This window comes from Acomys minous (genome assembly GCF_964271855.1).
Source record: "Acomys minous genome assembly, chromosome: 8".
Classification (NCBI taxonomy): domain Eukaryota; kingdom Metazoa; phylum Chordata; class Mammalia; order Rodentia; family Muridae; genus Acomys; species Acomys minous.
Genome location: NC_140489.1, coordinates 92,520,568 through 92,540,340, shown reverse-complemented (window position 1 = coordinate 92,540,340; position 19,773 = coordinate 92,520,568). Strand labels below are relative to the sequence as shown.

General features: G+C 40.0%; 1 protein-coding gene across 2 annotated transcripts in view; it reads left to right on the top strand.

Moving 5' to 3' along the window:
- The window catches only part of NBAS (NBAS subunit of NRZ tethering complex), a 302,855-nt gene that overhangs the window by 81,853 nt on the left and 201,229 nt on the right, over nucleotides 1–19,773 (top strand). For both annotated transcript variants that reach the window (XM_084791395.1, XM_084791394.1), the window contains exons 22-23: nucleotides 12,335–12,418; nucleotides 15,620–15,773. In XM_084791395.1, coding sequence (XP_084647521.1) covers nucleotides 12,335–12,418; nucleotides 15,620–15,773 — 238 coding nt within the window. The remainder of the gene's footprint in view (nucleotides 1–12,334; nucleotides 12,419–15,619; nucleotides 15,774–19,773) is intronic.

The window sequence follows — 19,773 nt, the reverse complement described above, 5'->3', positions numbered from 1 at the left end:
AGGGATTATCATCAAACATTTCAGGGGAAGTCACGACCAAATTGAAATTGGAATTAACAATGAATTATATTTGCATTATTGTTTTAGAGTAGATGTAACTATTGCCATATAGTTGTAATGTGACTTAGTATGAAGCCTCTGTTTTCATTTGAAACTAAGGTTGAGAGGGTATCCGCCCCACCTTGCTTGTTTTTAAGCTGATGCCTTCCCCTTAAAAGATGAAGTTAGTAGACCCAGTGTTATTGATTGCAACAAAATTAGACTTTTCATGGAGATAAGACTTTTCTTTCCTTACTCATTTTTGTATAAACTTGAGTGACCTTACCAATGGTTTTAGAACATATAATCCTTAAATAGAGTGGAAGAATTCTGAATGGCTGAATTGCCTCAGGAAAATGGTTCCTATAATTCTTTTTGATCACACAATGTCTTTGCTAGTCAAGATTTCATTAATATGTAAATACTTGTCAGTAACAGCAGTTTGTCTTTATCCTACTCTATTTAATTAACATATAAATAACCCTGGGAGACACTTTCTTCAATTTTTGATATAGGCAAGTCTGTTTAAACATTGTATTTGTAATAAGAAAAATGCTATCAGGTATCAAACTTCTATTTGGTAATAAAATATGCATTAAGGTGTTTGATTCAGTGTATATCACTTTATTTACTCTTAAAACTTTGGATACTGTGCATAAAAACTATAGAAAAAGCCCAGGGCATCTATAGGCTGGCTTCATGACCAGGTGATCAGTCTGGAGAGATGGTGGTGTGTTATCATACAAATAGCAGAGCTTTTGAGGTCAGAGTTCAGTGGGGTAGATCCTTGCTAGCCTGATTACTTTTGGAAACTCCACTCCCAAGCACTTCTGTGGTGTTCAGGGGATAGTGACAGTGCTTACAGGAAGGTATGTGCTTACAATGAAGCTGAGGAGCCCTTTTTAAAAATTAGGGTCAGCTCTTCATTAGGTGGTAATGGTGGAAGATACGTTTAGTCCAGTGATATCTCTACTCATTTGTTGTTCCTTGTTTTCTTGACATTAATTATCTTATATAGAACACTCTTAATTATATAACTGACTCTTTTGGGAAGTTCTGTAGTGGAAATCCAACTGGACCTTGTGTCTTTTCCTTAAACTGCAATGATTTTTTTCCCCAAACTAGTATTCTGAAATAGTCAAATCATTTCAAAATTAAAATCTCATTTTTATAAATCTTTTTAAACATTGAGCAGGAAGACCAGGACACTTTGGAAATTATCACTGTGGTGATATAGTTTATAACAATAAGCTATATTATTATATTGCTATGATAATAAGCTATATCTTATAATGTTAACCAAAATAATATGTATCTTATATTTACTACTTTTCTGATGTGAAAAATAACAAAATGCTCATAATACTTAGTACTGAACACTTACTGTGTGCTGGGAGCTATTTAAGAGCTTTATATGTACTAGTTTAATCATCTACAAGCCCAAACTTGGAATGAAGCAGGTCTCTTTCTGCTGTGAGTGGTCCCTGGCTTTGTGATGGGTTTCCCACTGAGTGTATGATCAGCTTGACTTGTTTAGTGGTGATAGCACCAGTGTAGTTAGACATGTGGGCCCAAATTATCACTATTTTGGAGGCTTTATTTACTAGAACATTTTCTCCTTTGCTAAGTAATAGAAATAAATTGAAGCCTACATCTTAAAACCAATGCATAAGAGGTAGCAATTAGTAGCAGTACACTGTCTGCTCAGCCTTTGTCTCAAGGCATATAACCTGGACAAAAGAACTTCTGGAAGTGTGTTCTTCATACAGTTGGCTTGAAATAAAACATTTATATTTAGTTCAAGAAGTATTTGGCTAGAGGATTGTTGACTATAATAGAACTTATTATATTCATCCCTTTCCTGCTGACAGATAAATGCTACCTTCAAATGAAACCAATGTAGCTAATAATTCAGAAAACATGTGAACAGGGCTTCAATACAAAGAATCCTAAAGTCAAACAAAAACAGCCATTGCTTTGTAAAGAGAAAATTTCAGTTTACTAGTTGTATTTTTTTAAAAGTAGGGATGATTCATTTAAAGTTTGGACTTCAAATGGAGTGTGAAAAAGAATAATACGAAAGAAAGAAGGCGTCTGTACATGCAGCTTTGTGTTTCTAGAGCTTGGCTTAAAGGCTTCATGATTAGCCGAGCTTTCTACAGATCTTGTAGCAGTGTAGGATTTCTAGTGGTTTGTGGATTGTAATTGCACATAACTCAGTGGCGAGTGACTTACATGGTTAATATTTTAGAGTAAAGCACTACGGTTTTCCTCTAAATTTCCCTAAATTTCATCTTGTTTATCTTGTGCATCAGTAAGTTGTTCTGAGTTGTGAAGAATGGCTGGGGTGCTGCTTTCCTCTCCCTGTGACGGAAGATTGACTAGGGACACTGTACAGAAGGAAGATTTATTCTGACTTTTGAGGGGGATACACTCCATTATTATGGGAAGGAATGAATATGCAGTAGCTGCTTGTATCATAGCATTCAGGAAGAGGAGGGTGAGGAGTGGAGCGAAGACGGAGACACAGAAAAAGGCAGAGATAGATCGCCCACTGTTCTCCAGCAGGCCCTACCTCCTAAACAGTTCTACATTTTCCCTGAGCGGTTGCCATCGTCTGGGGACCAAATGTACCAATACATGAGCCTATGTGAGCATTTCACCTGAGCTGTAGCAGTCAGTTTCAAAGATGAATCTGTTTTTGTCCTCCCTCCCATGTGACATACAATGAAATGCCCACCTGCCTTCAAAGCCAGTACACACAAATACTCCAATCACTTGTGTTCCCAGCTGTGGAACTTTGCCTTCCATCAATATAACAATAAGATTAGGATGCCATTCCTTACCTCACTTTGATCTATAAGTCTCACTGGCATGTCTGTTATTATGAATAGACTATTCACTTCTGTTGTCATATTATAGTTCTCACCTTTTATATTATCCACAAGAATATTGAAATTCTTTGTTGTTCTATTAATTATTTAATTTAGTAAACACATACTGTTTAGAGTCTGCTAAACGCCAGGCACTGCTTTAGTTGCTAAGGAATAGCAGTAGACAAAATAAATAAAAACTCTGCTGTCATTGTTCCTTTTTGAGTTGCTGTGATAAAATACTCTGGTAAAAACAACCTGTGGGAGGTGTTTGATTTGTCTTTAACCCGTAGGTATAAGCCATCATGGCTGAGAAGTCAAGGTTGCAGGAGCTTGAAGCAACTGCTCATGTTGAATCCACAGTCAGGAAGCACAAAGTGGTTGATGAATGCTTGTGTTCAGTTCATTTGCTCTTTTTCTTAAGGTCCAGTATAGCAGCCCAGGGAATGGTGCCACACGCAGTGGCTGGGTCTTCCTACCTCAGTTAACCAAATAAAGATACTTACCCAAACATCCTGAGAAGCCTGTCTTCCAGTAATCCTAGTGCTCAAGTTGACATGTGAGATTAGTCCTTAAACCTGCCTTGAAGGGGTCTTAATTCTGGTTTGGGAAGAGATAACATCTCTTAGATGTTATCTGAGGTAAAATTAAGAACTTACTGTTCTCTTTTAGCTAGTACTATGACATTCTAAAAGGGATTATAAAATAATTTGTAGTAACAACTGCAAGAAATCAAAGCAACAAAAAGAAATTTTGCTTTCTTTGGCTTTTTTCCTTTGAGACAGAGTCTCACTGTATAGCCTGAGATTACCTAGAATGTGTTGTGTGTTCAGTGTTAATTTTGCGTTGAAGGTGCTCCTGCCTGAGGCCTGTCATGGGCCTGTAGCCATGCTTGGCTTTTGTTTTTTATTGTGTAAACATTGATGATCAGAACTGAAATTAAGCCATGTTTGGTAGAAATTAATTTCCTAGATGACTAGTTTATTGGAAGGTAAAGGAAATAATATAGCTGGCTTTGTTAGATTGGTGGACTGAGTGCACATGAATTAAAAGCATCGCATACTGTTTGGGGCATAGCAAGAGCTCAGTAAACGTTGAGTGTTGTTGCTGATCATTGCTGTCAGTGATAAGGAGGGGAGCTGGTTGTGGTTTGATAGTAAACTAAACGCATCATCACTAACAGGGCTCTCTAGATCTACCTTTCAGTGTAGGCCTCTGAGCAGAACTTATTTTTACTGTTTTAATGGGGTTATTATTTATTTCATTCAAAAAGACCCATGAGGACCAGAAATGATCATAATGAGTGGATTAACCCAGAAGCAGAAAGACTCACATGGTATATACTCACTTATAATTAAGCACTAGCCCAAAAGGCACGTTCCGCAAAAGTCTTCATTTAGCAGGAGATTGGGACAGATGTGAGGACATCCTACTGAGAATCCAGGTAAGAGGAATATAGGAGATGAGCAAAGGGAAGGACCCAGAGGGTCCTAGAAACCTACAAGAAGAACATCGTGATGGGTGGATCAGGGCCCAGGGGAGTCTGCTCAAACTATTGCACTAAGCAAGGACAATACAATAGTAGGCATCAAACTCCTACTGTGATCTACCCAATGGACAGGAGGTTCTCCACAGTTATGTGGAGAGCGGGGACTGACTCTGATATGAACTCTGGTGCCCCTTATTTGACCACCTCCCCTTGCTAGGGAGGCTTGGTGACATTCAAAGAAAGAATAAGCAGGCTACCAAGATGAGACTTGATAGACTATGACCATATAGTGGGGGAGGAGGCCCCCCTCGGTCATAGACCTGGGGGGGGGGAATAGGGTGAAAGCGGGAGGGAGGGAGGAATAGGAGGATACAAGTGATGGGATAGCAATTGAGTTCTAATCTGAATAAATTAATTAAATTAAAATTAAAAAAACAAAAAACAAAAAACAAAAAACCCCAAAAGACCCATGAAAGTGTCCTATAATTTTCTAGAGTCCATTGCACATGAATCTCGCTGGCCCAGGGCCCTACCGTTACTAACCACTGTAGTAAGAATTCTTGGGTCTGTATATACTCTGTGTAGAAAACACAAGTAGCAGCCTGTGATAATTTTTTTCTGAAATTCCTTTTGAAAACATTTTGTGTAGCTTAAGGAACCGTGTCTGCTTTGATTGGAAAAGTTATAATAGCTGCCGAGATGTATTTTTTCTCCTTTCCCAATTCATTGCACTAATTTGTTGTTCAATTGGTAGAGTGGGCCTTATGGTTGCCTCCATCCAAAATATTATCTTTCTAACTTTTTATTTCAGCAGCTTGCAATAAAATATTTCTGACATGAAAGGGAACAAAATAGTCTATTTGGAGACAAATGAATAATACTATGGCTTTTGCACTGTGTCAGCATCTGAATCATTCCAAAACTTAAAAAAATCTGAGCATAAACATGTTCACAATGCATCTTCATCACTTGGTTTACTAGTTTCATCTGTTATATGTTGGTTGAAAAACTGTACTTTTAGCATAACATCTGATCAACTTATTTAATAGTTGGGGGACTTAGACTCTGGCTAATTTGTTTCAGCTGTATCTGGTGGCACGGTGCTGTTAGTTAATGAGCCATCACTGCTCTTTTCCCAAGCTCATCAGCTCTGCCTCCATTGCTGCACCCTCTAGTACTTTCCTATCCTTCTCACATGAAGACCAATCACTTTACTGGTGTAATTTCCCAATGTTGATGGAGTGTTTTAGAACTCAACATAAGAGCTTTCAGTTCTTTCTCTGGGAAAGTGCCACAATTGATAGTCTGAAATACAAGAAAAAACAAAACCAATAAAAATCTTTTTTTACTGAACAACATAAGCCAGACAATTCAAATTTTTTTCCTTTTAGAATTTTGTCTTTATTCTTTTTTTTGCATTTTTTTCTTTATTAATTTATTCTTGTTACATCTCAATGGTTATCCCATACCTTCTATCCTCCCATTCTTCCCTCCCTCCTCTTTTCCCCTTATTCCCCTCCCCTATGACTGTTCCTGAGAGGGATTACCTCCCCCTGTATATGCTCATAGGGTATCAAGTCTCTTCTTGGTAACCTGCTGTCCTTCCTCTGAGTGCCACCAGGAGAGTGGGATATTACTTTCTCACATACTCTGGTGCCTCACCTTTGTCTTTATTCTTAATTGGATATGTTTCTCTTTCCCGTGTTTCTGTGGCTGTTGACTCTGCCGATAGTGCTTAAAGCCCTACACTGCTTCTGTTTTCTGTAACTTTTGATTTGTAGTGAACTGCTCTCTGTATTAACATGTTGTGGTCACCTCTGTTTTCCTTTAAACTGATTTTTTAAAAAATATTTTATAATTTGGTATGTGTGCCAGTGCACGTATGCACACACACAGATCAGAGGACAATGGCAGAGATTGGGCTCTCTCCTTCCATCTTTATATGCATTCTGGGGATTCACAACAGCATCTAGTTGTATGTGGCTATTGAAATTGAGATTAGTAGTAATAAATAAAATTAACTTAGTATCAGTTGCTTTGTTCCCATGGTTAGTACATGTCCATGGAACTGGTGACTGCTGTGTGAGGATGACACAGCCGACCATTCCCATCGTTATTGGAGTCTCAGTTAAATAGCACTTGCATAGATGGCTGGTGTATGTGCAGAAGACTGGGTTGACCTGAAGCATACAGTGCAGGATCTTGATTATTCCTTAGGTACTCATCGTTTTACTTATCATTGTGTTTTCTCTTAGGAATTTTCCTTTTAAAGATGAAAAATGAAGAGCAGGGTGCTGCTTTTTTTCTGTTTTGTCTTTTGAGTTATATATATATTATATACACTCATCCTGACCCACCTAGAATAGCATGGATAGCAATCCTCATAGCTATGCCTTTTATGTATTTCTAGCCCAATGACTTATGAAGCTAAATAGTTTGTATTTTTTTACCTTAAAGTGTTTTTTTTATTTTATAGTTCTCTGTTCTTTTTTCATTTATTAATTTACTTTACATCCCTATTGAAGTTTTCCCTCCCTCCTCTCCTCCCCACTCCTTCCCTCTCAACTCTTCTCCTTCAATCCTCCCCCTCCTTTTTTCCTGAGAAAAAGGGAAGCCTCCAATGGATACCAACCCACCTTGGCATGTCAAGTTGCAGTAGGTGATCTGGTGAGGCTAGACATGGCAGCCTAGTTAGGGTAAAGGAATCCAAAGGTGGGCAACAGAGACAGCCCCTGCTCTGATTGTTAGGGGACCTACATGAGAAACAAGCCGCACATCTTTTACATATATGTAGGGGCCTAGGTCCATACCGTGAATGCTCCTTGATTGGTGGTTCAGTTTCTATGAGCCTCTATGGGCCCAGGTTAGTTGATTCTGTACATTTTCTCGTGGTGTCCTTGAACTTTCTGGCTCCTTCAATCACTCCTCCCCCTTCTACCAGATTTCCTGAGCTCTGCCTATTGTTTGGCTATGTGTTTCTCTGCATCTGTTTTCATCAGCTGCTGGGTGAAGTCTCTCAGATGACAGTTATGCTAGACCTCTGTCTGCAAGGATAGTGGAGTACCATTAATTTTAGAGTCACCAAGATAAGAAGATGTTTCTTAGAGACTTGATACCCTATGAGCATATACATGGGGAGGAGGTCTCCCTCAGTCATGGTCATAGGGGAGGGGAGGAAGGGGAAATGGGAGGGAGGGAGGAATGGGAGGATACAAGGGATGGGATAACAATTGAGATGTAATATGAATAAATTAATAAAATATATTAAAAATAGAAAAAGATGTTTCTTCAAGATTGCCATATACGAATAACCAGAACATTATGAATGTAACATTTATATAATTCCTGATTGTTTCGTGGTTTATCTTGCTGTATGTAGTTTATTTTGTTTATGTGTAATAATATGTGTATATGTAAAAAAAGAAATATAATAAAAAATAGTGTCAGGGGTTGGTTCTCTTCTATGGCATGGGTCTCAAGTTGGGCCAAGCATTGATTGGCCAGTTCCTCAATTTCTGCCCCATCCTTATCTGTGCATATCTTGGAGGCAGGACAAATTATGAGTGGAAGGTTTTTTGTCTTGGTTGGTGTCCCCGCCCCACTACTGGAAATCTTGTCTGGTTACAGGAGGTGACCATTTCTGGTTCTGTTCTGCCTGTTTCCCGTAGTCTTAGCTAGGATCACACTCAGATTCCTGGGAGTTTCCATTGTTCTAGGTGCTGTCCCAGAGATCTCTCAGCCACCCACAGATTTCAGTCCTTTCTCTGTCCTCCCCACACTTGGTCCCTCTTGTTCCCCTCCCTATTTCCTCTTCTACCCAGTTCCCTCCAACCATCTACTTCCGATGTCTATTTTATTTCCTCTTCTGAGTGAGATTCAAGCATTCTCCCTTGGGTCCTCATTGGCTTCTTTGGGTCTGTGAATTGTAGCATGGTTATTCTGTACTTTATGCCTAATACTCACTTATAAGTGACTGCATATCATGTGTATCTTTCTGAGTCTGGATTACCTCACTCAAGATGATTTTTTACTAGCTCCATACATTTGCCTGCACATTTCATGATTTCTTTGTTTTTAGTTGTTGATCTTTGTGCCTGAGCTATTAGTTTTCTGTTCAGGAAGTTGTGTTCTGTATCAATGTGTTCAAGGCTGGTTCCCTGTTTTCTCTTCTATTAAATTTAGTGTATCTAGTTTTATGTTAAGGTCTTTGATCCACTTGGACTTGAGTTTTGAGCAGGTGATAGATATGGATCTATTTGCATTCTTCTACATGCACACAACCAGTTAGACCAGTACCATTTGTTGAATATGCTATCTTGTTTCCATTGTAGGATTTTAGTTTCTTTGTAAAAAATCAAGTGTCCATAGATATGTGGGTTTAATTCTCGGTCTTCAATTCTATTCCATTGATCAACCAGACTGTTTTTTTTTGCCAGTACCTTACAGTTTTCATTACTATTGCTTTGTAGTATAGCTTGAAATCAGGGTTGGCAACACTTCCAGAAGTTCTTTTATTTTATAGGATTGTTATAGTTATCTTTGTGTTTTTTACTCTCCATATGAAGTTGAGGATTGCTCTTTCAGGGTCTGTAAAGAATTTGGTAATTTGATGGGAATTGCATTGAATCTGTAGAGTGCTTTTGGTAAGATGGCTATGCTATGCTAATCCTACCAGTCCATGAGCAGGGGACATCTTTTCATCTTCTGATATCTTCAATTTCTTTTTTCAGAGACTTGAAATTCTTGTCATACAGGTCTTTGACTTTCTTGGCTAAAGTTACACCAAGATACTTTATATTATTTGTGGCTATTGTGAAGGGTATACTTTCCCCAATTTCTTTCTCAGCCTGTTTGTCATTTGTACATAGGAAGGCTACTGATTTTTTTGAGATAATTTTATATCCAGCCATTTGCTGAAGGTGTTTATCAGCTGTAGGGGTTCTCTGGTGGAATTTGGGGGTCACGTGTATATTATCATATTATCTGTAAAAGGACTTCTTCCTTTCCAATTTGCATCCCCTTGATCTCCTTTAGTTGTCTTATTGCTCTAACTAGAACTTCAGGTACTATATTGAATAGATATGGAGAGAGTGGGCAGCCTTGTCCTGTCCCTGATTTTAGTGGAATTGCTTTAAATTTCTCTCCATTTAATTTGATGTTGGTTATTGGCTTGCTGTGTATTGCCTTTACTGTGTTTAGGTATGTGCCTTGTATCCCTGATCTCTCCCAGACTTTTATCATGAAGAGATGCTGAATTTTGTCAAAGACTTTTTCAGCATGCAATGAAATTATCTTTTACAGGGTTACTCTGCATAGCTTTGGCTGTCCTGGACTCACTTTGTAGACCAGGCAGGCCTTGAACTGACAGAGAGCTACCTGTCTCTGCCTCCTAGAGGATCATTTTTTTTCCAGTTTGTTTCTATGGTGGATTACATTGATGGATTTTCCTATATTGAACCATTCCTACAACTCTGAGATGAAACCTAATTGATCATGGTGGATTTGTTTTTGATATGTTCTTGGATCCAGTTTATGAGTATTTTCCCATCAATGTTCATAAAGGAAATTGGTCTGAAATTCTCTTTCTTTGTTGAATCTTTGTGTGGTTTAGGTATCAAGGTGACTGTGGCCTCATAAAATGTATTTGGCAGTGTTCCTTCTTTTTCTCTTTTGTGGAATAGTTTGAAGAGTTTTAGCTCTTTTTTAAAAATCTTGTCAAATTGTGCTCTAAAACTATCTGGCTCAGGGCTGTTTTTTTGCTGGGGCCGGGGCTTTTAATGACTACTTCTATTTTCTTAGGGTTTATAGGCCTATTTAAATTGTTTACCTGATGTTGATTTATCTTTGGTAAGGGCTATCTATCAAGAAAATTATGAGGTTTTGATGCTTGTTTTAAACTTTAGTAATTTTTTTTTATGAATGTAGGTGCCCTTGCATTTGGGGTAACGATGTTCAGAATTGAGAAGTCATCTTGGTGGATTTTTCCTTTGATGACTATGAAGTGTCCTTCCCCATCGTTTTTGATTAATTTTAGTTGAAAGCTTATTTTACTAGATATTAGAATGGCTATGCCATCTTGTTCTTTGGGTCTTTTTCCTTGGAAAACATTTTTCCAGCCCTTGACTCTGAGGTTATGTCTATCTTTGTCACTGATATGCATTTCTTGTATGCAGCAGAATAATGGATCCTTTTTTTCACATCCATTTTGTTAGCCTATGCTATTTTTTTTTAAATTGGGGTGTTGAGTTCATTGATGTTGAGAGATACTAATGATAAATGATTGTTATTTTTTGTTCCTTTGATGTTGGTAGTTTGTGTGTGTGTGTGTGCGCGCGTGCATGCATGCACTCGCATGTGGGTGCTTGCGTGTGTGTATGTGTGTGTGCACATGTGGGTGCTTGTATGTGTGTGTGTGTTTAGTGTGTTTCCCTTCTTTTGGTTTTGCAGGTGTGGAGTTATTTATTTCTTGTGTTTTCTTGGGTATAGTTACCCTCCTTGGGTTGGAGTTTTTGTTCTAGTACTTCTGTAGAGGTGTATTTGTGCATAGATATTGTTTAAATTTGTTTTTGTCATGGGATACTATGTTTTCTCCATATATGGTGATTAATGGTTTGCTGCATATAGTAGTTTGGGTTGACATATGTGGTCTCAGAGTCTGCAGGACATCTACCCAGGCCTTTCTGGCTTTTTAGAATCTGTTCAGAAGTCAGATGTAATTCTGATTGGGTCTGCCTTTTTTACCTTGCAGCTTTTAATATTCTTTCTTTGTTCTATACATTTAATGTTTTGATTATTATGTGGCAGAAGTTTTGTTTTTTGTTTTTGTTTTTTGTTTGTTTGTTTTCCTGGTCCAATCCATTTGGTGTTCTCAAAGCTTCTTGTATACTTATAGGCATCTTTTTCTTTATGTTGGGAAAATTTTCTTCTATAATATTGTTGAAAATATTTTCTGGACCTTAGAGCTAGGAATCTTTTCCTTCTTCTATTCCTATGATTCTTGGATTTGGTATTTTCATATTGTCCCAGATTCTTGGATGTTTTGTGTCAGGATATTTTTACATTTAACATTTTCTTTGATTCATGTATTGATTTCTTCAGTCATATCTTCCACTCATGAGATTTTTCCATGTCTTGTATTTTGGTACTTCCTGTTTCTTTCCCTAGGCACCCCATCTCCAGACTTCCCCCGTTTGTTTTTTCTTTATTCCTTATATTTCCATTTCAAGTCTTGAACAGTTTTATTAATTTCCTTCACCTGTTTGATTATATTTTTCTATATTTCTTTGGGGGTTTATACATTTCCTCTTTAAATGCCTGTATCATTTTTATAAGATTGGATTTTAGGTCATCTTGTGCTATAGCTGTGTTAGGATGTCCAGGGCTTGTTTTAGTAGGATATCTTTATTCTGGTGGTGCCATATTGCCCTGACTGTTGTTGATTGTGTTCTTAAGCTGGCTTTTATCCATGTGGTTGTCCCTGATGCCAGCAGACAACTGGGGATGTAGGCATCGTTGTTGGCCAGGTAATGGAGTGCAGAGGAGTAGGTGCTGTTTATCTCTGTTGGGTGTGCTTTAGGGGGATATGGCAGGCAAGGGGTTCATGGAAAGGGGTCTAACCTGGATGTTTCTGGTCTTGGCAGGATTTCTGGGGTATGCAGTAGAGCAGTAGGCCAGACAGTGGAGGTCAGGGGATAGCACTCAGCTCACCTCAGCTGGGTGCACCCTAAGGGGGCCTGGAAAACAGGAAGTTGGTGGTGCAGGGTCCAACTTGGATGTTCCTGAGGCTTGCAGGCCTCCTTGGTAAGGCAGGCATATCCATGGGCTGGATAGTAAAGCTCAGGTAGTTTGTGTTTAAAAGCTTGTATTTAAAAGTGTTTTTCTTTTCTTTTTCTTTCTTTCTTCCTTCCCTTTTTTTTTCTTTTTGTTCTTTTAGTTGGAATGGTGACTCGTTGATGATCATTCCTTGGGCTGAGCATAAACATCGAGCTGAAGATTGGTGCGAGCAATTGGAATGCAGGTCAGTGTGAACTAGCACAAGGGCCTTCATTTCTTTGTGGCGTGAGTCAGTAGGAGGCCTTATGAAAAACTGTGATCCATGTGGGCCTCCTTGGTGGTATTCCCCATCCCAGAGTATTCTTGAGGAGTTTTAAAATAATATTAGTGACATAAAAATTAATGAGAAAACACAAAAAGTTAACAGGGAACTGCTTAAGCAATGATTTATTACAACATTTCACTGTAAGGTATTGTCTTTCAATCTACCAAATGAGGAGATATATTTTTATATTTATAATCATGATGTATATGCACTTTTATTTTTAGTTAAATTTTAGTTCTCATTTTTCTAAGACTTTATTTAGGAAAGCCTAAGAATAAAGAGGTATCAAGTGCTATACAAGGTGGGTGCATATAGTGAGACGGGATGGCAGTCAGCAGGGGGCACATTTGAATGTCTCTATTCTCCATCCATCAGAATAGAAAAGGAACCCTTCACTTGTCCTCCTTCTTTACTTCCATGAGACAAGATATTTATCCTTTGGGCCTGCAGACTGCTAGTTGAGTTACTAGTCCTCCATGTTGCTTGATATCAGGCAGAACATCTGGAGAAGGGATGGTGAAATGATGCACTAAAGATCCAGGTCCTTGGAAAATTTGCACATTTCCACCCCATCTCCTTTATGTAGAAGTTTGTAGAGTTCTTTGTTTGTTTGTTTTGTGTGTGTTTTTGAGAAATGAAGTAGCCTCTCGATCCTGAGGTATGGTCTTGAAAGGTTTGGGCACTACCTGGACACAGTGGAGCTAACAAACGAACAGGCCCTGTCAAAGCCACAGAGCTCTCATCTAAGGATAGACCCCGCTAGATGGAGCACAATGAGGAGGAGCAGGCCCTGTCATAGCCACAGAGCCCTCTGCACATCTAAGGATAGACCCCGCTAGATGGAGCACAATGAGGAGGAGCATTTACAGATAGTGGAACAAAGTCAGTGAGAAGGACGTATCATGCAGAAAGAAGAAAATCTCAAAAATTATAATTAATATAATCCAGGAGATAAGTTACTGTAATTTGTACAAATAAAATACATAAACAAATAAAAAGAAAAACATAACCTCCATGTTCCAGTAAATAACCCCACACCACCACCACATAGTGGCTTTGTTTATTCAGTGGGTCACAAAACAAAAAGGTGTAATGTTGGAAAGAGAGGACTTGTATATTAGGAATAAGAGGATTGGGAGTGACCAAAGTGCACTAGAGACACATACGAAGTTATTAAAGAAAAAACAACAAAATCTTAAAACAACCTATTGTTAATATCATAGGACTGTCAAAAAATAGCAACAGGACTAAGATAGCTTGCTTAGGGAGTTCAGAAATAGTATACAAAAACTAGGAGTCTAAGGTAAACTCAAGGCAAAATCAAGGCATTTTCGTAGAAATTAGAATAAATATATGAACTGAGGATATAATATCAAATATTCAATAAAACAAGTCTACTATTCAATTTATAGGCACTAAAAAGATGACATAGATGATAAAGGAGAAAACTTAAAGAATAAATAGAATGTAAAGATTTTGAATTTTCAGATTGAAATGTTCTCTAAAGCATTTTACTCTGAGATTCTAGAATATCAAGAGTAACATATTTTAAGGAGACTAGCTTCATTTCATGAAAGCAATTCAAAACCAGAATGACCTGGAATATCGATGTGATGGCATTGAAGGGATGAGGGTGGAGGGGCAGGAGAGTGAGAGTGAGCAAGTGCTTGGGGGGGGGGGAGGGAGACAGGGGGAGATGGAGAGGGAGAGAAAGGGAAGCAGAGGGGAGATGTTGCTCAGTGAGTAGAGCCAGGAGTACCAGTTTAATGCTTCATAGATCAGGATGTTTTAGCAAGGGCCACTGAAAAGGAGCATCCAGAAAAGATGAGAAGAATCCTGGCTCTATGACTAGAATGAAAGGCAAGTCAGCTTCCTTGAGAGTGAGGTTCATTCTTACCAAAGGATGTGAGTGGGTGATGAAGGAGGGGCTGCAAAAGCATCATATGGGTTGTTGCTGTTTTTGTTTTTGTTATTGTCTTGCTGAAATAAGGCAGACTTAATAGATATCAGAGTGGCCAGTGTGGGCATTGTATAGAGTACTGGGGAGGCATCTCTGGGGGAGCAAAGGACTCCTGTGTGTATGGAGCTCTCTTGCAACAGGAATTACCTGCATAGTAAGCGGTCTCAAGTATGTGGATAAACGGCCCCAGTATTTATTGTCTCTGGGCCTGAGCAGATACTCAGCTGTTTAGAATCTCAGCAAAAAATAGTGAATGTAAATATAATTAAGAACCTGATTTATGCTGGACTTCTTTCTTTTCACAGCATTTTGTATAATGCTGTCTCATTATTTTAACCAATAAATGGTTTTGGACATTTTAAAATGATCTACACAAGTTTCATAGCCTTTGCTGATGGACTTGTTCTTCAGATTTGGGTTTGATCTTCAAGCTCTCAGCTGTTTAGTACTCACACTAGCCAGCCACCTGTCCTGTGACAGCAACTCACTTGAATGACCTGGAAGTTCATCTGATAAGCTTGAGTTCATCTTTATTCTCTTCTTAATCTTTACCTAGGAAGGCAGTCACCCACAGTTCCCGGTATAAACAGTTCTTGTAATTAGTGATCATCATGTAGGCTCCTCTAAGATGTCTCATCCTCACACCTGACAGGGAATGCTGCCAGGAGGCCTGCACTGTGCAAGAGCAGTGCTGTGCTGGGTTGCTGGGAGCTGGTAAAAGTGGACTATCAACACAAATAAAGTGCATTTCTTATTTCCATGAACACAGAAAGCAAGGTTTCTTAATTCCAGTTCTAACTGGAATCCTTCGGGGAAAGATCCTACCTATGACTCTTGGCCAGTGTAGGCACTTTAATTTGGTGGGTTGTCAGAAGCAGCCAGTTGTGTGTGTTCTGTAAAAGTATTTTAGCTTTTGTTACTACCTATCTGGTTTTGCCTTGGCATAGTGGTTTTGATTTATTTTCCATTCTGAATTTTGAAGTTAGGAAAACTAGTGGAAAAATGTTGTTTCCCCAAATGTCCCATTAACCCACAAGTTTGCATATACATATGTCCCACAGACACCCCCGTCTCTTTAACTTGCTCTATTTTCATCCCTGTTTCTGTCATTTTCTGTAGCATTCCAGGCAGTTATTAATTGTTCCTGTCATGCTTTGCAGAATGGTGGTGGAGCCGAGCCTCCAGGATGAGAGTGAGTTCCTGTATGCTGCACAGCCTGAGCTCCTGCAGTACAGGACGCCCCAGCTTACAGTGGAGACGGTGATGGACTGGTATCAGCGCAGAGCTGAGGAGATAGAGCACCATGCTGGGCAGGTGAGAGGAGCGAGCACTGCTGCTCAGCGTTGTTGGCCGTGCTGGGACCTTAGGATTCAGTCCACGCAGCGCACGTGAATAGCTGGCCAGAAATCTCAGTAGTTCCTAAGGGTGAAAGAACTATTCCTTAATGCTTTTGTCCATTTGCCCTTTGCCAGAAGCTTTGGTAACATTTGGATTCTTACAAAGCAAATTCTTGGAAGGAAAGTTGTTCACAATCATCCTTTAAAGTATAAACTGTAAACTATGGTATGTGCTGTTTCTGGTTTTCTCTGTATTTTAATAGATGTATCACCATCTCAATTTAACAGGCTACGTTAACATAGAAAGAAATGTGTAGTTAGTGCCCAGTTACAGTGTGCGAACATAGGTGATTGTGATTGTGCCTTTTCAGGAACTTCTGTTTTCCTTAGGCATATGCCCGACTTGTACCAGACTCTGAGTTTTGATTGGTCATGGTTTTCTGTATGGTCTCCGTCTGTTGCAAAGAGAAGTTCCCTTGGTGAGGGCGAAGACTACACTTACCTGTGGCCGTGAGGACACATGGTTGTTGTTAGGGATTATGCTGGTTTAGTCAATGCCAGTTGCAGATTCTCTTCCAAGATCTAGGAGTTCACGAGCACTGAGTACTTGGCTAGGCTGCGAGTATTAGGTATGGTTTCCCTCTTGAGAGGCTCTTAAGTCCAGTTAGAAAGCTCTTGGTTACTTCCAAATTATGTGTGCCACTCTTGCACCCTTAGGGTCACTGTGCTGTGCTGGTCCTTGCACTTCATGGGCCATAGAGCTGGGTACAGTGTTGGCTGCTTCCCGCCTTTGGAAGCTTGCGTGACATCTTCCACTGCTGTGAAAGCTGGTCCTCTGGGAGGAGGCTTTCAGATCAGTTCTAGCTCAGGGCCCTGTGCCCTGTGTCTGAAGTGTATGGCCAATAGTAGGGACTTCTTCTGTGGGGCAGGAAGTGTAGCAGCTATGTGGAAAGTTTGTTTCCTGCCTAGTTTTTCTGTAAATCTGAAGCTGCTTTGGTAAGACACAGTGGTAGTTTTTAGACACCATAAATTCCCTTTGAGGAAACTAGGGATGATGATAAAGCAAAGAGACTTGAGGTACTTTGTATTTACTTGGCTATGTCCTGTCCTGTCTTTCATAATTTAAAAATGCTCATAATGACTTTTTTTTTATGGCTTCAAGTAAGGTACTGACATTTCATGTCGTCTGTGATGCAATCAAAGTGATATCTTCTCACCAATTTTATATTCTTCATTTTTAAAGGTTTAATTGATGTGGGACTTCTTTTTCCTTAGTGCCTAATAAATGCCTTCAGCAAAACCTGTCTGTTGGTGTAGGCAATGTGTACGGTGGTGAATTTTACCCCACGAAGCCTCCAGCTCATGGAACATTGCTGTTAGTTTCACTGGTGTCTGTTTTCCTTTCACATCTGGTAGTCTGACTTTAGACATGTTTACTCTAGGAAGCACTGGGGAAGACAGCAAACACAAATGGCTGATGTGTAGCCAACACAAATGGACTTCCAATGGTTGCTTGTGCAATTTTTGTGTATTATGCATCAGTTTTTTGAAAATTGTTCTGAGTCTGCTTTTCATTGCTATGAAGATAGAAGTGTACGTTCAGTGTGGATTGTCCTCTCACCGGATTTCCAAGTCCTTGTTGGCTTGTGCTGTGCCCTGCCACCTCCTCTCCCTCTGATTTATTCATTCAGCCTTTCCCTGTAACTCACTCCTTAGCTCCCTCTTCCTCTTCTGCCGCGGTTTGAGGGCTTTGGGTTCCCTTTGCTGTTGCTGTGTTTTTCCTTTATTTTCCCCAAGTGTTTTTTCTTTTGTTCTCTGTCGTCCTCCTCCCCTGTCACTTTCCTCACCATCAGAAAATGATCTTGCTTTGAATCTCATTTGAAAATCTGAGGATGACTGAGGGGGACCTCCTCCCCCTGTATATGCTCATAAGGTATCGAGTCTCTTCTTGGTGACCTATTATCCTTCCTCTGAGTGCCACCAGGCATCTCCATCCAAGGGACATGGTCCAATATTGGGCATCAGAGTTTGTGTGAAAGTCAGATCTCCTTCTCCACTTAACGGTGGAGAATATCCTGTCTATCAGCTAGTCTGGGTAGGGGTTTGAAGTTTACTGCCTATATTTTCCTTGGTTGGTGCCATAGTTTGAGGAGGACCCCAGGGCCCAGACCCGCCTGTAGTTTTCCAGAATTCTCTGGATCCTTGTATTTCCTCATTCTCCCAGACATAAGGGAGGGGAGTAGGGAGGGGAAGCGGGAGGGAGCAAGGAATGGGAGGATACAAGGAATGGGCTAACAACTGAGATGTAATATGAATAAATTAATTAAATAAAAAATAAATTAAAAAAAAAAAGAAAATCTGAGGATTTTTTTTCCCTCAGGACCTTTTCTGATTTTCCCAGAGGAAAAGGCCTCTCTCCTTGAGGACATAGCCACCCTCTTGCCCTGTTCCCTGGCTCCCCACTTTTTCTTAGGGTATTTAGGGTATCCTTCCCTCTATACCTTTCCCTTCCCCTTCACTGGGTCTGTGTCTTCCCCTCCCCTCCTACCTTTGAGATAGAGAGCGGAAGTTCCTTCACTTGTATGCACGCAGAATGTCAAGTAGAGCTGCCCTCTCCCAGGCTTCTGTTGCAGTGCTTGTTTTTCTCGTAGCAGGCCGAGAGTTAGTCACTCTGTTTCTGGATGGGGCCTGAGTTTTTGCTTTATTCTCATTTCCCCATTCTGAATATACCTGCCACTGCCTGGAAGCTGTGGTCACTGAAGCTAGAAGCCCACTTTCATCCTTTCCTATTGGCACTATCGCTTTCTTTGCAGAAAACTCTTCCTCCTCGGCTCCAATCCTAGCTCAAGTTTTCCTTGTCCTTGTTATAAGCATTCATTGTGCTATGCTCCTGTGGCTCCTGTTGTTGCCTTGCCCTTATCACTGCTCCCCAGGGTGCTGCTATGGACACCAGTCTTGTCTATACATGAGGCCCATTCAGATCTTCTCAAATGTTCCCGAATGTTCACTGTAGATTTTAGACCTTCCATTCTACATTTAGACCTACCATCAGGCTTCTTGCCCTGAGATTCAGCATGAGCTGTACTGGCTCCTTAGCAGCAGGTGTGCAGGATAGAATTTACTCACTTCTTGAAAGCCTTCTCTCATTGTCATCCTCTCAGTGAGAGGAGAAGCCAGGCATCATTCACAATCCTCCTCCTTTCCCATGCTCCTCATCTGGTCTGACCGAATTCCATGTCTTCTAATGATCTGTGTGTTTTGTACATTGTCTTGTATGTCTGGCGTTACACTGCCATTTTCTTTTTGTGCATCACACAGGGAGTGTCCAATAAAAATTTACTCAGTGTGAACAAGTGAATGCAGCAGGAAGTGAGGGAGCAGTGTATTTCTGTCGGGATTCCTCATGCCCGAGGGCTGCAGTTTTCCTGAATGCTCATTCTGCTTTCAGTCTGTTTTGACTTGTCACTCTCATTAACTCATCCCTCAGTCAGTACTGAGTAGTCCTCTGAGTGCAGATGTTTATGAATTGGTCCTGTGGCATGCTATCATCTGGGTATGGCATGGTTAGTGCTGCCTAAAATGAGAGCAGTTACGATTACGTATATCAACCTTTCATAGGTTGGCTCATTCACATTTCCGTGTGGACGAGAAGAGACTGCCCCCTGGCCCAGCCCTTTCATGAAGTTACGTAAGCTAGAGATAGTTCTACATAAGCTAGAAACAGGAGACACTTTGCTGTAGTTGCTCTAAATAAACCATTTTTTCTCTAAGTGGCTCCATTTAAAATCATCAGATCACTAAGCATGACGTGGGTAGAGTCTTTCTCTGATCTGTCATCAGTGCCCTGTCTGCAGTGACTAGATGTTTGTTATGTTTCCCTGGGAAAAGTCACGCAGCACATGCTTTAGTGGGAACTTCTAATCAGGTGTGAGTCACTCTCCTCACCCCTGGATGGCAGAGACCTCATCTACCCCTCT